The sequence below is a fragment of the Hippichthys cyanospilos genome, chromosome 8 (assembly GCF_059441005.1).
Source record: "Hippichthys cyanospilos isolate Australia breed blue-spotted pipefish chromosome 8, RoL_Hcya_1.0, whole genome shotgun sequence".
Lineage (NCBI taxonomy): Eukaryota > Metazoa > Chordata > Actinopteri > Syngnathiformes > Syngnathidae > Hippichthys > Hippichthys cyanospilos.
The window spans coordinates 20,416,781-20,431,686 of NC_142376.1; the positions used below are offsets into that span (position 1 = coordinate 20,416,781).

At 41.1% G+C, this 14,906-nt stretch overlaps 2 protein-coding genes across 2 annotated transcripts; both read right to left on the bottom strand.

Annotated features, from left to right (window-relative positions):
• Positions 1 to 269: 269 nt before the first annotated feature.
• Positions 270 to 2,387, bottom strand: LOC148420505 (catechol O-methyltransferase domain-containing protein 1-like). The gene is made up of 7 exons (XM_088421013.1): positions 2,239 to 2,387; positions 2,051 to 2,169; positions 1,171 to 1,276; positions 956 to 1,074; positions 807 to 861; positions 607 to 740; positions 270 to 499 (listed from the first exon to the last, which is right to left on the bottom strand). The coding sequence occupies exons 1-7, from the start codon at positions 2,291 to 2,293 to the stop codon at positions 347 to 349; spliced, it is 741 nt and encodes a 246-aa protein (XP_088277139.1). The 5' UTR covers positions 2,294 to 2,387; the 3' UTR covers positions 270 to 346.
• Positions 2,388 to 12,417: 10,030 nt separating this feature from the next.
• On the bottom strand, positions 12,418 to 13,949 carry LOC148420506 (DELTA-sagatoxin-Srs1a-like). The gene is made up of 3 exons (XM_088421646.1): positions 13,803 to 13,949; positions 12,962 to 13,078; positions 12,418 to 12,895 (listed from the first exon to the last, which is right to left on the bottom strand). The coding sequence occupies exons 2-3, from the start codon at positions 13,060 to 13,062 to the stop codon at positions 12,469 to 12,471; spliced, it is 528 nt and encodes a 175-aa protein (XP_088277772.1). The 5' UTR covers positions 13,063 to 13,078; positions 13,803 to 13,949; the 3' UTR covers positions 12,418 to 12,468.
• Between the last annotated feature and the right edge of the window lie 957 nt (positions 13,950 to 14,906).

Below are 14,906 nucleotides of genomic sequence, written 5' to 3' on the forward strand. Positions count from 1 at the left end.
TGATCTCAAAGCAGTTTCAGATACACCTTACGGTACCCATAGAAATGTAAATGGATTGCAATTTTTTTTAGCTTTAAAAAGGCAACTCAAGCGTGCATTTTAATGCCTTAACAAATCAGGCTAAATCTGCACCACGTATATGATTTTCCAATTGCTACTTGGCTTTCAGTGCCATCTTGTGGCATCTAAAGGTGTTATCAGCAAGGCACAAAAATGCGACTGAGGTGAGAGAAAAGTGTGAATAGTCAACTGCAAATGTGCAAAGGAAATGCATCAGTATAGTTTAATGACTCAAAAATACTGCAAGCAATACCTCTGATGCAGATTTTGATATCTTGATAGTAATTTAGCGTTTAATAGCAATAGTCAGCCCGTCCCCCACACTGAGCATGCTCAGATCGATCCTTTGGTCCTTGTGGAGCTTCTTGTTGAGAGCATCCAGAGTCCTGGAGGTGACGTCATCAGGGGCAGGATCCACAACCCTTCCGCTCCAGAGCACCTTCTCACACACACGTGTGCACGCAGACACGCACACACACACACACACACACACACAATGAGCATCTGCCACACGTCCAGTACATTGTCTACAAATTGTGGACCAACATTGTCGATGGCAATGATGCCCCCTTTCCGAATGAGCTCCAGGGATTTTTCGTAGTATCCATCGTAGTTGGATTTGTCGGCATCAATGAACACAAAGTCAAATGTTCCGTTTTCACCAGCTGCTATCAGTTCATCTACAGGAAATGGCGACTAAAGTCAACAACTCAAGTGAAGGTCAACCTTTATCAGAAATCACTTACCAAGTGTTGTCATTGCCGGCTGGAGTCGTATGTTGATCTTACTGTCCACACCGGCCTGTTTGCAAAATTTATCGAATATAAAATAGCAGTCTATTGTGTAAGATTTGTACTATTCAGGAATTAGGGTCATTTTCTGCCTCGACCGTTACCTCTTTAAAAAAGGGCTTGGCAATGTCTGCATAGGCGAGGCTTATTTCACATGCTACCACTTGTCCATTCTCTGGCATTGCCAAAGCCATACTGAGTGCATTGTACCCCGTGTACATCCCTGTGGTATCCAAAAAAAGAAAAGAAAATACAAATAATTAAGATGGATTTCCAATGGATTCAATGAAATGTTTTGCATTTTGTGTTGAAATCGCACCGATTTCAATCGCCTTGGTTGCATTAACCAGTTTGATGAGGTTGGCCATGAACTGGGCTTGTTCGATGGAAACCATCATGGCGTACCATTGGTCATCGAGAGTTCTCTGGAATTAAATGACAAATTATAGACCTCAAAAATTAAATACAAAATTTAATTCAAACCATTGATTTACTTGGCAACGTTTTATTTGTAATTTTTTCCCCATTTTATTTATAAAGTTATTGTCATCTCATCGGTCACACCTGCTGGGTCTGATAGTTTTTTTTTTTTTTTTTCCTTGGGCACAGTGGGAGCCAGGGGAGTTCTGTTTTTCCCTCCACAGATCATTTTACCATTCTATTACTTTAAGACCATACTGACAGTAACAAGAAGGACATCAATGTATTTAATCATCTATCTCAACCATTCATCCTCACGAGGATCAAGGGCATCCGGGAGGAGTGGGCGGTTCACACAATGAGCTCGTTGCCAGCCAATCGCAATGCACATAAAGACAAACAACCAGTCATACGCGAAAACATACTGAAGGACAATTGAAAGTCACCAGTGTACCTACTACGCATCTTAGTATAATGTTTGAGGAAAACAAAATAAACTGTAGAAGCAAATTCAGTCAGGCATGGGGAGAAACACGCCAGAAGTATACCCAAGCTCTTAGCACAATGAAGCAGACAAACTTAATAAATCTGCTATTGCCCCGCCTATGTATTTATTAATTTTTGGGGAAAATTGTTTAAAAATAATAATGAACTAAAACATTTACTTGGCGTTGCAATAATGTGTCTGGCTCACATCGATCTTGTGGACAATATGGTAACTGCTCAAAAACCAGGAACAGGATATTTTAATGACCTCTATCTATTTTTTTGTTCCTTACCAATTTGAGTTTGGTGAGGACTGGATGCTCCCTCAGGGAGTTGTTGACAATATACTGCAGCACTGGGTCATCCTTTCCATGGCTGTGACTCTTCCCAAAATACACAGACGTTCCCAAGTCTTCAAGACACCACAGTAACTTATGAACCATCGTCCAATTTACACACACACACAAACAAAAGCACTTACCTGCAAGTAGCAGAGATAGTCCGAGGCAGAACAGAAAGTGGATGCCTGCAGCCATGTTGACCTGGAGGGATTGAGCCAGTCAGTTTTTGTTTGATTCCAATGTTCTCTAGTTGACGTGTTTGTTTGACTGTGGACGATACCATTCAGTGAGAGTTCCATTCTGTTGTATGACAGTGGCCCTTCTTATTGCACATATAGTGCCAAATTTATGTTGAAATGGACTCGTATCAGAGTTAGCTCTGTGAGGACGTGGGACAATGTGACATGTTTGGTGAAAAATAATATCATTTCCTTTATTTGAATTAGTTACATTTTGACAGATGGCCCTGGCCAGTGAAAACACCTATGGTCAAAATTGCTCATTTTAATATTTTTAAGCATTTCAATTATTGCTGCGTCTTCATTTGCGATGTGTATTATTTTTATGGGATGAAAAGTTTAAGGCGGCTCGGTGACGCAGTGCTTAGCACGTCCGCCTCACGATTCAAGGACTAGAATTCAAATCCACCTCGCTCCAGCCTTCGTGTGTGGAGTTTGCATGTTCTCCATGTGGGATCTTTCCAGCACTCTGGCTTCCTCCCACATTCCAAAAACATGCATGCCAAGTGTATTGGACAAACTAAATTGTCCTTGGGTGTAATTGGGTGCGTGAATGCTTATTCGTCGCTGTGTACTCTGCAATCGGATGGCAGCCAAGTTAGGGTGTACCCGGCCGACTGCCCAAAATCAGCTTGGGATAGGCACCAGCAAGCCTTTGTGAGGATAAGTGGCTAAAGAAAATTGATGGATGGATGAAAGAAGGACCTAGATCATGGTATTTTTTTCCACTTTCCACAGTTAAACATGCGTATAAATTACATTTGGCATGTTAGAAATTTAATTTTGTATACAATTTGAGTTTTATGGGACTCATATTTCTAACCAGGAAGTAAAACATTTTGTTTACTCACCGTGTGGCTGCCTTGCCCTCTTCCTGATGTCGTTCAATGCTGGTTGGCTACGAAACATCCATCCATCCATCCACCTTCATGACCGTTACAAGTGTTGCGCGTCGCTAGTGACTAACCCACTCGAGTCAATGATGGAGCCAAAACAGGCGTTTTACTATCATTAAAATATAAAACAGTGTCAAGTGACCGCACTCAATAAGAGCTGTTCCTCCTATTAAATCAGTCCTGTGTGTAACCTCCGAAACCAAAATGAAACTAAAAAATGTGAATAAGGTCAATGTGTATATATTCTTGCACAAGTGGTATGAAGCCTTACTATTGTCATGAGGTATCACAAGTCATGTTCATCTGTTTGTTGAGAGCGCAGAAAAAGCAAGGAATGCTTAGGAATATATCCACAAAGGGAAAAAACACTTAAAACACTTGGGGACTTGTGAAAAACATGATACACATTTTATTTTTCTTCCAAAAAATGTCACTGCTTCGAGGTGTCATAACAAAACCATATTATTATATATATATATATATATATATATATATATATATATATATATATATATATATATATATATATATATATATATATAGGCTATATATATATATATATATATATATATATATATATATATATATATATATATAACAAAACATTTGTGAATCATTTCATATGACATAGTTAGATAAATAAGTCAATAAGTCACGGCAACAGAATTTGTTTATGCATGCCCCGTTTTTGACAAGGACTATACGGGCCCTTTAAAATATCACAATATGTTTCCATGACAAAGCACTATAAAGGGTTCAGCATATGTGTGTATTTGTTTTCTGAAAATAGATTCTTTTAGGAGATAAGATCCTGCCCCCAGCAGCTATACCCACCTCATTCGTGACAACTCTCATGTTATGTAGAACGTCCGGTTTTCAACTTTCTGCAAAATGGTTTGGTGACAATGGTTTTATTTCACAGTGCGGGTTTTTTTCCTCCTTTTGAGCTATTCTTAGCTCTATTGCATTGAAACATGATGGTGTGGCTTGGGAACTTATTGCCTTTTTGGCCAATGTATAAATACACAGAAAAAGTTGAAATTTTGACTACATGAGCAATGTTTTGAACATGCACCCCACACTAAGTGGAGACAGTGTTGTGACAATTTGTAGCACCACACCTGGCAGAGTTGGCCTGAAGAGCACAAAGCAAGTTTGGGAGTTTTTGCTTGAAAAGAGCGATGGTACTTGTGCGAATATGCTTGCATTGCAACAAACCACCAGGAGAGTTGGAGATATCTGAACATCAAGTATGTTTTTTTATGTTTGGGAGACACGACACTTGCGTTAGTTAACTTCAGAAGCAAGTGTGAGGGAGGAGGACGCTATGCTCACAAAATTCACCATATTCAGGCCAATGTTTCTAATACTGTATTTACAGCGGCTTAATTTGATATAAGATGTTCACTTGAGAGGAGGGGGGGGGGGGGGGGGTGAAGGGGTTGAAGGATTAAAGAAGATAATCAAAAAGATATTTCATTCTGAATGGAATGATAACAAAAAGGTAGGCCTAGTTTTCAAACTGAAATTCAAACTGACACCAAAAATACGGTGTGGCTTGCTGTCCTACTTGACAACTTTGCGAATTATACAAGGCTCATGTCCACGTTTTAACAGAGGTGGGTGCGAGGTTTAAATATACAGTGCCGAAGTGGTTAAACTGGCAATTTTACTGCAAAGGCTAAAAGAACACACCCATTAGTTAGGAAGGATTATGATAATGTCAACATTATCAATCATAATATAGACTCATTTGATCATGTCACTTTTTCATCAATGTGATAGAACCATATAACCAGTTTTCACCCTATTACTGTTTGTTATATATTCATGATGAAAATTACTATGTAATAATTATGATGAATTATACATTATTATACTTATATGTTGGTCTACCTTAATTGTGGACTACAAAGGCTTCAGCTGACTGTGATTGCCAAAAAATACGCTAATAGAAGCAGGGTGTGTTCAGCACATTTAACCCTTTTCACTAGCCTGGCTTAATTGTCACCCAACTTGGGCTGACTTTGAAAGAGACATAACATCATCAAATATAAATACATATTTACTTTCAACCCCTCAAAATGTTCAGTGGCATCAGCCCCATCCATACATATGTACATTGTTTTTTTTGTTGTTGTTGTTTTTGGGGGGGGTATGCCCCATTTACATACATTTTAAAACTTGCAATAAAGCAAAAAAAAAAAAAAAAAACACCCTGTATATTTACATGTTTATGAAATTGAAATAGGAATGTTTATTATGTCACAATTAGAATATTATGACAGTTGAAGACTTCTGAGTTATGGAAGTCCAGGCTAAGCCAATTAAAGTCATTGAAAGGCTTGCAGATGTCATAAGTTGGCCGGTGGTTTTGGGGTGTCAACACAAAATTTTTTACCCGTTTGTGAGTTGCTATTTGAAAGGATTAATGCAAAAATTGGGGGAAATGCATGATAAAACAGAGGGTTTTCAATATGTCCAAAATTGAAAATGTTTCCAATTTTGAATGGCAGCAAATGAAATTTAACCTCCCTCGACCACTCATTCGCAAGCATTTAGAAGGGATGGCAGCATGGCATCTTGAAAGTCGTTATCTTTTGACAATCTATGCAATATTTTAGCCTCTGTTTTTATTTTTTAGTACGTTTTTTCTTTTGATATCACACATCAAAAACATCAAAAAGCCCAAGTTGGATCAAAATTTTGTTAAGGTCATTTTTATTATTTCTTGTAATGTACAGTATGTGGCCTTATGACGCTAGAATATTTAAAGTACCAAACTTAGTTGCTTACATCTCCTGTTTACTTTGTTAAATGTGCTTGTGTGCCCCCCCCCCCAACTCCCTTGCATTACAAAAGGATTCATCATCTGTACTCAGTTTATCTAGTTTCCTTTTAACCTGTCTTCAAAGGTGGTAAAATATAATGAGCACTATTTTGTACGCAAAGATTTTTTCGGATGAGCCCTGTTTCCGTTGCGGCTTCAAGCTGGCAGGCATAAGGGACGCGGTGAATTCTGGGATGCGAGTGGGATGTGAGGTTTCTCCAAGGACACAACACTTCCTCTATCTACATTCTCATTAGGAATGCACAAACAAGAACACATCAGAGAAATAAGCCATGATATGAATTGTCTGGGCAAAAAGAAAAAAACAAGTTTGGTTTCTGACAAGGAAAGGAATGTAATTTCTCACAGCTTTGCTAAAGGTCCTCATAGAGAAAACGGGATGTCGTGTTTTGCCGCCATCTTTGTCTTTCCCCGCAGCTGCTTGGGGCCTCTGCTTCCATGACGCTAATTGTTTCTGCTACTTGTGCCAAGTACCGACTCAGCCCAGGCGCGTTCTTGCAGACAAGCCCCGGTCCCTCAGCTGCTTTTTGTGTCGGTTTAAGCCATGAAAAAGAGAAGGAATGCACCACCGCCATCTGCGCGCCAGCGTTCCTCCTTGCGGCCTCGACTGTCAAATGTGCCACGGCGGCGCACATCCTTGCCCGCTCTCAGAGGTAGCAAGATCAACACAAGAAACAAAAGTGACAACTGCTGCTGCTAATATGAAACAAAATAATTCAAGAGGTCTCTGTTTTGATGAAGCGGAGTGGGAGCACACTTTATATTTTAAAAAAGCCAACTTAGCATAGAAGAAAGTCAGTTCTTAGTATATGCAGGTTCCAAGTATTTTCACCCTCCCAACTAAAGTGAACATATTTGCATAGTTGTCCAAAAAGTCTACGGTCTTTTTTTTTTCCTCCCGTATGTGGGTCTACAAAACAGAGGGCAGTTGTTTGGCAGGTCTGTGCCATGATACACTTTCTAGACAGCAGTTACTGTACCACTTTCCTATTTAAACAGGGTTTTAGCAGCATTATGTGGCATCACAGAGTGCTTCAGAATGAGGCGGGAAGTGAAGTGTATTTTGGGATGTTCATTTACTGTTAATTTCTATAGTATTTTGCTAAAGTCTGATTGTAGTAGTTTTTGTCAGTGTAACTTCTAAGTCAGATAACAGACAAATGTAGCGCTCTGCTGTCAGGCAGGGCGAGGAAGGCTACTGGGCCAGTTCTAGGTTCGCGGAGTGGCAGTGAGACAACAGAGAGGGAGTAAAGGTTAAAATAAAGAGCCAGCAGTTTAATGAACAATCCAAATCAACAAATGATCAACTAAGAAAAGACACTGTACACTGCGAACAGCAATGTGTATATACTGTATATAATGGTCCTATTTTCATCCTATTTTATCTCTTAACAGTTATTTATGTGTTTTAAGGCAATACACTAAGGACTACTATAATTTGAGTATAGCGCCCCTCTTTAAGATTTAGGTACCAATGCTGATATAACCAAACCAAACCATACATCATTCAACAGTCAAAAGAATCAACATAGGTTACAAAACAAAATAACATTGTCTGAATAGTTCCTAACAGTGTGTGTGAGGTCCATGAGGTCCAGGAGGAGGTAGGCAACAATCCCTACCGCAGCCGAAGTTGTTGCGGAATGGACTGTCGCTGGCAAGGCTTTGGAGTACTTGTTGAGGTGTGTATCAAGGGTCGATGGTAGCTCGCCACTCGGATGTACCGAGAATTTTGTCCTATCCCCACGCAATCCCCGGGGGGGCCCTGGCCTGTAAGTCAGGCCATGATGAAGAAAAATCAATTCTAGTCTATTCAGAGACTTCCCATCAAACAAACATATGTGATCAGGATAAACAAATTGCAGTAAACAACAGCAGAAGACTCTTGCCAAAACTTGTCGGTGATAAATCTTAACTTGATGTGTCTTATCTCATCTGAATGTGCACTGTTGCGGTGAAAGAATTGTGTTAGCACTGAGAGCTGTTGAGTGTCTAGTCCCTTTACTGACCGCAATCAGGGGATAGGTGTGCCCTGGTTCAATTAGGCTGTCTATGAGGGTGTGGTGTTGCCACTTCCTCCATGGGGGAGGGGCAGTTTGGTTTTATTTCTTTTCCCTTTTTGTTCTATTTATTCATTATACTTATTGGGGTTACACAAAGGCATTCATTTTGGGCCTGCCTGGGGGATGGAGGTTGCTGGATCCTTGACTATCTGACCCCTTGACCTATGAACATTAACTAAGACATGTAATTTGAGTAGTAAAGGAGGAGATAGATGGATTTTAAAGGAAGAACAAAGAGCCAAGTGGACTTTCGCCATTTTGACTCATGAGCTAGCTAGGATAACATCAGCAGTGTGAAACTATTGAATCAATCTTTTTCCAGCCAAGATGCCTGAGTCAAAGAGGTCTTCATTTTCATCACCAACCAGCATTGCCTGGTGGCAGATTCCGGAAATGCAGCTCCGCCAAAACCACTGCAAGCCTCAAAGAAATCCCCCACCAAAGAAAAAAGCATCAATTGGTGAATTTGTCAACCTATAGTTGCAGATACCCTCAATTAAAAAAAAAAACAAAGTGAATAGGTGATTTCTTGAGCGATGAACTGTGAGTGTATGAGGGAGTACACAAAAGGTGTAACACTGCTGAAACAGGTAAGATTTCAGCATACCAAAATGTAAAACATGGACATTGCTGATGCACATAAAAACAGATGTATTTCAGTATCGCAAAATACTTAAGACGTAATCAGTTTCTTCGACTGAGAAGAATACATTATAGTGCGTTTAACTATGGTGGAATAGTTCAACAAATCGAATTCAACAATTTTCATATCGCTAAGACTACAATTTTGAGCAAATAGCTCCATTTCAGTCAGTCGGATGTATGTCTGAAAGATGTCAAAGATTTCAAAGATAAAAATAATGTATATTTCAAGACAGAGCATTTTGAATATCTTGTTAGGTGAGAAAATCTTGAGATGATCTTTTTTTGAGAAACATTTTGGATAAAATAAACTTTTTTTTTTTTTTTTTACATGTCATGATGCATGCAAACAATCTCATTTCAAGAAACAGACCAATCTTGAATTGAGACCACACAATTTTATTGAATTTTCAGGTCAAAAGCTTGTTCTAAATCAAAGCACAGCACCATGCGTCAAACAGTTGATGGAATGCGTACTAAGAGTGAGTGCAATGAGTTCAGTACATCATACTTTACTGTTTGAAATGTCTTAAATGCTGCTCAGTGAATTGCTTCAGCCTGGAAAGGGTTTATGGTGCAATACTAGGTGAAAATAGAATTGTAACTAAAGGGATTTATATATTTTTATACAGGGAGTCCTCGACTTACCACGTGGCCCAGAGGTCTTGGGCTATGTAGCTAAGGTGCTGAGGTGGCTAGATTCAAATCCTCCACCCGAAGTCGGGCAGCAGAGGACTGGAAACAACTCAACATGCTGACCTGGCCATGGGACCACCCCTTTTGGGGGCCCGGCGAAGACAAAAGAAGGGAGCGGAAGACAAACCAGGATCAGTTTGCCGAAACTCAAAATGATCCAGAAATCTCGGTTTTGAACAATTGGCTTGTAAACGTCATTGGACAATATGGTAATAATACATCTTCAAAGTGTTGTTGATGCGATGAACCGGTGCGTCTGTGTTTATCCCGGCTCATACCCGTGTTCGCAGGAATCTTCCACAAAGGTATGTAAACACTACAGCACTATTCAACTGGGCCCGCAATCAAAGCTAAAATTACATGCGAAAGATCCAACATAACAAAGTGAAGAAATGAAGTAATGATTGCATGTGAGCATTTTCTCAAGTTGTGTCAAGAAATGGCAGAATCTTTAAAATAACCAGCATCTGACTTACAGATTGTTTAAGTTTATTGTCATTAAATGACAAAATAGTAACATATCAGGGAAGGCTTATCCCTCATATCTAGTAGATATGTAGATACTATTATCTACAGGAGAGTAATGGAATCTGAACTATTACATATATCTAAATCTATATCTTCAGAAAGCACATGATACGGTACTTCAAAACACATTTGATTTCCTATGGGACTATTCATTCAAGTACAACATGCGTGATGTCCTGTGGTGTTTGTCTATTGATACCAAAGTGGGTTTTGTTTCGATTCTGATATATACCACAAGTTGTTTAAGAATGTTCCCTTGGGAAATCAGTACTGTACTTGCTTTTTCAATGTCACAGCATTGTCTATTGTGGCTTGCCATTTTTCTTTCTAAAATCTTGTTACGTCGTGGCATGGTGGGTGAGATGGTGGAAGGTTGTGGGTCGAAATGCAGGTAGGCCGGAGACAAGGTGTGCTAAAAAATAGTCATTTCATATGAAAATAACATACAAACAAGGTTGATGATTGCACAGTATAGAAAGTAACAAACACAAATTTAGAAATAAAGCCAAGACCAGACGCAAAACTCAGTAAAGCACAGGAATATGACAAGGACAAACAAGGAATGACACAATAGGAGCAAGGAGCTGAGTGGCAGATACAAGGGAAACAGGTTAACCAGGACAGTTGGACGCAATCAAACTGTTGGGACACTGGCACAAGGGGAACAGAAACAAAAACTAAATAAGAACATGAACAGAAGACCAAACAACCCAGAAATGTAAAAAGCCAAACCAAAACTCAACTAAAACCAAGACTTACCAAAACCAAACATAAAAAATCTTCATTCAGTATATTTCGGATGTATTCAAAGTTGCATTAACAATACCCACATTTACTATAAGCAAATCCAATTCATTCCTTGAAGCTGCATTGTGTAGAGTTGAGAATTGCCGTTTACTTGTGTTATGTGATTTCAGCATGTGCACTATGGTGTCTCAGAGAGACTATAATTTGGAAACATTGGTAAAAAAAAAAAAACAGTTAAAAAAACACAAACAAGAAAAAAGAGAACACAAGGAAAAAAGAAGCACACGAAAAAGGAGCACACAAAAAAACATGCACACAAGAAAAAAAGTGCCCACTAACTTCCTACCACAATTGGTTGGTGTGGGTGGGGAAGAGGGGTGTTGACTCACTACCGATTGGACAACAGGGGTCTACTTGTTTGGATGTAAACAACGTATTTCAGCATGATGTTAATCCTGCGACAAATTTTTTAAATAAGTGCTACTAGCGATTTAAACGTTGTTGTTGATATCAGAATCAAGGCCCTGTCAGTTTGCTTTCCAATAACCAAACGTTAAATTAAGCACTACATTAAAGTATCTAATTATTGTAGATAAGCTTACCATGTAGCATATATGGTTATCTGCCCATGCCTACTGGTATACAGCGAAATTAAAAGTGCTCGTCCGATTGGTGCGTTATTAAATAAATACATGGTATGAATAATAAAGTGAAGTATTTTCATAAAATCAGTCTTATGTCTCTGAAAATGATAACTGGTATAACAGTAAATTTTAATAACATATGGAAGTGGTTGAAAAAAAGAGCAAATTAAAGCAATTTGAATGTTGCAAAGTTGAAATTGCTAATTTGGAGAAAAAAAGCTTTATATGATTTGCCACATTCATCTTTCAATGCTGTGCATGGTCTCTTAATCCATCATTTTCATGCATTTGTATTACAATTTGAAGCTTTTGGCTTCCGGGAAATGAGAGTAGAGACCTGAAGGGGGGTATTTTAGTAGAAATCCCAAAATGGACATTTCTGTGGAAAAAAACTGTATTTTTGGTAATAAATCAAAACTAATGTCCACAACATAAGCCTGCTTTTGGGAAAACACGTAACAATTATACAGTAACAATATGTGACTAGGATTCACTGGTTTAGAGTTAACAGGAAGCTAATTGATTATATTTAGCCTAAAAGCAGAGCGCTTAGCAAGCACACTCACCTACCTGATGGGCGGCTTGAAGACTATCGGAGATCTGGCCGCTTGGACGCAAAAAAACTCATCCGTCGCATTTCTGAATTACGTGTTGCGCCACTGTCTATCACTTGCTCTTTCCTGGCCAACCTTTGCCACCTGAGTGTTTTTGCATGGCAACCATCATGAGCTGGTTTCCAAACGACTTCAAGACAAGTGCTTTTTGATAGCGTGGTACAAAGTGCACCCAAAGACTCCACAAGTTCAGACCTATTTTTGAGGGTTAACACTTAAGGGTATAAGCTTTAACTTGATTTTGCTTGAGGGTAGGGTAAGGCTTAGGGTTAGGAAATCTGGCAATTCATGATGTCAATGGGAAGTCCACACTTTAATAGGAACCCCTCTTTGTGTGTGTTTGCATGTTGGGCATGTCATGTTTAGGACAGCAAGAACGAGACAAAGAGACAATTCTTTTTTTTGGGTGTGTTTAATGATTAGTGGCATGGCGTAGCGTGGCACCAAATCTCAGGGGTGGAAGTGCAAGTCCCATAGCTCCACCTTTATAATGGCCTTGCCAATGGGTGACATGGTGCCCTTGACATCCATCTTTCCGCTCTCAAAAGTCAGGCAGCAGCCGTTGGCCTGCTGGCGCACAAAGCCATTTTGGTCCTTGTCGTTGTACATCTTGTTGTAGAGCTTCTCGTCTGTGTCTTGGCTGAGCGGGAAGATACCCAGGCCCATCCAGTTCTTGTAGAAGGTGAAGTCATAGGGCACGGAGAACATGATGGCCAGTTTGGCGGCCGCCTGCCCCTTTTCATAGATCTCGTAGGTCAGCACACCCACTGCGCCCGCGGTGGCGCCATCTAACTTGTTGAAGTTGCAGACTTCGGTGCGCATGGAGCGCACGGTGGGCTGCGGTGGGCTGTGGCAGTCGCCGCTTTCCAAGAACACCCTGCAAAGATGCCGTCAGTGTGGTAGACGCTAGCTCACCGACAAGGCGTCCCCACGCCGCTCTTACTTGGGGTGCTTGAGGACGAAGCCGTTGGTCAGGTTAGTGATCTCGATGGTCACGTTCCTGCGACTCTTCTGGGTGGCAGCCAAAGCCTCGGCGGACTCCATGGCTGGACGGGGAGCTCTGAATGAGACCGCGGCGCAATGTGGTTGACAGCAGGCCACAGCGATTGGGTGTGGCCCCTGCCACTCTACCGGACTCCTTTTGTATGCGTTGGAGTCGTGTTGTCACGGAAGCTCAGGTAGTGTGCGGGCACGTAGCAAAAGGCGTGGTTGGAGACACCGTAAACTGGTCGGGCTCGCAATTCTGGTTCTGACACTGCAAGCTACAGGTCCTTCCGATGGCTTGTTAGCGTGCATCTGCTGCGGGCATCTGCAACATGGCTTCGCTCACATTATGGTCTGTGCCATGCTACAGAGGTCCACAGAGAAAAAAAAGCGTGCAAAATGGAAGCGAGGACATCAACCCGGAAGGACCACGGCTTGACAAGAAAGCTAGTTGGGCCAATTTGCTAGTTGCCAAGCACCACGACCGCCAAAGCACAGAGGCAGTCAACGCTGGCAAATCTGGGTCCAGAAAGTCAAGGGTCCGCCACAGTTCTGACTTGAATCCAAGTACGTGCGGCCCAGGTTAAACTGTGGCCGACCTTGGACTTTGTGGACTCAGATTCACCAGCAACTGAACACAACATATTTCTTGGGCGTGTTTCTTATGCGAGGTCACCCGTGTTTTGGCTTTCTTCTCAAATCTCATCCCGAAGCTCAACGCCAAACACCGCCGATTGCCAGTATGTCAAGACGCACACTCGTCGGCTCACTCCTGGGAGAGAAGCAGCAAAGGCGCTTACCTGGATTCCTGGGACGGGTGCTGGCTGGATGCAACTGCAGAGTGCGCTGGCGCCGCCGCCGCCGCCGCACCTTTCCCAGCCGCCGGTGGGCGTGGCCACCATTTGCCCCGCCTACAGGTGCAGGCTTTTGTGCGTTATGGTTTCGAAGGCGGCCGACCTCGAGTAATGTTTGTTTGGCATGCGCATTGTATTTTTTTTACGTTTACACTCGACAAATGGGCAGGAAAAAAAATCCACCAATGAACAGTAGTTGCTTTGGCTGATTTGGATTAAGTGAAATAAAAAATTGGTCAGAATTTGACTAATGAGACTACCAAATTAAGCATTTATCCAAACAAGCAAGGGAGTTGGTTACATTGCACATTTGACTAGCTTCGATTATATCATTAGTGAACTTCTTGTGGCACGTGCTGTAGCTGAATGCTTAGCGTTGGGGTCTTTTTCCTCAGGGGCTAGTATCCTGCATCTCTGCTTTTCCAGGTTTCTTTCCCCTCAACTGTCGATTCAAATAATGAGGATGGTTATTTGGCTCCTAATGAGCTGATCATTTGAATCATGTGTGCTCGAGGATCCAGTTTGGACAGCCAAGTCTTAGCGCGTCTGCCTCTCGATGCAGACCTAAAGGCTTGGAATCCAGGCTACAGCAAATTGTGTCATGCTTTCCTTTCCCTTTCCTATTAGATCGACAGTCATTCATTTGAACACTCCATATTGTCATTTTGTGTTGATGGCTGTTTGTCATTTTGTTTTGTTTTAAGGGTGGGGCGCAAAGACGTAATATCTTAGTCAAAATGAACAATTTGAATCACTTGGCCCAACTACCAATCTACCACGGAATGGCTGTTTTTTGACCAATTTCGGATTCTATTTGGCCAATTCGAACCTTTTAAGGCCTGAAAGCATCCAACTCCAGTCCTTGTGCTTGGGCCTGTGTCCTACATGTTTCCAAATTTCTCTTAGCAGATGAACTTATCAGCGAGCTCTGCAGGGGCTTCATAATGATCCTGATCATTTGAATCAGGCATGTTGCACCTTGGAAAACATGCAGGACACAGGCCCTGGAGGATACTTTCCAGCCTTAAATGGGTTAAGTGTACTTTTTCT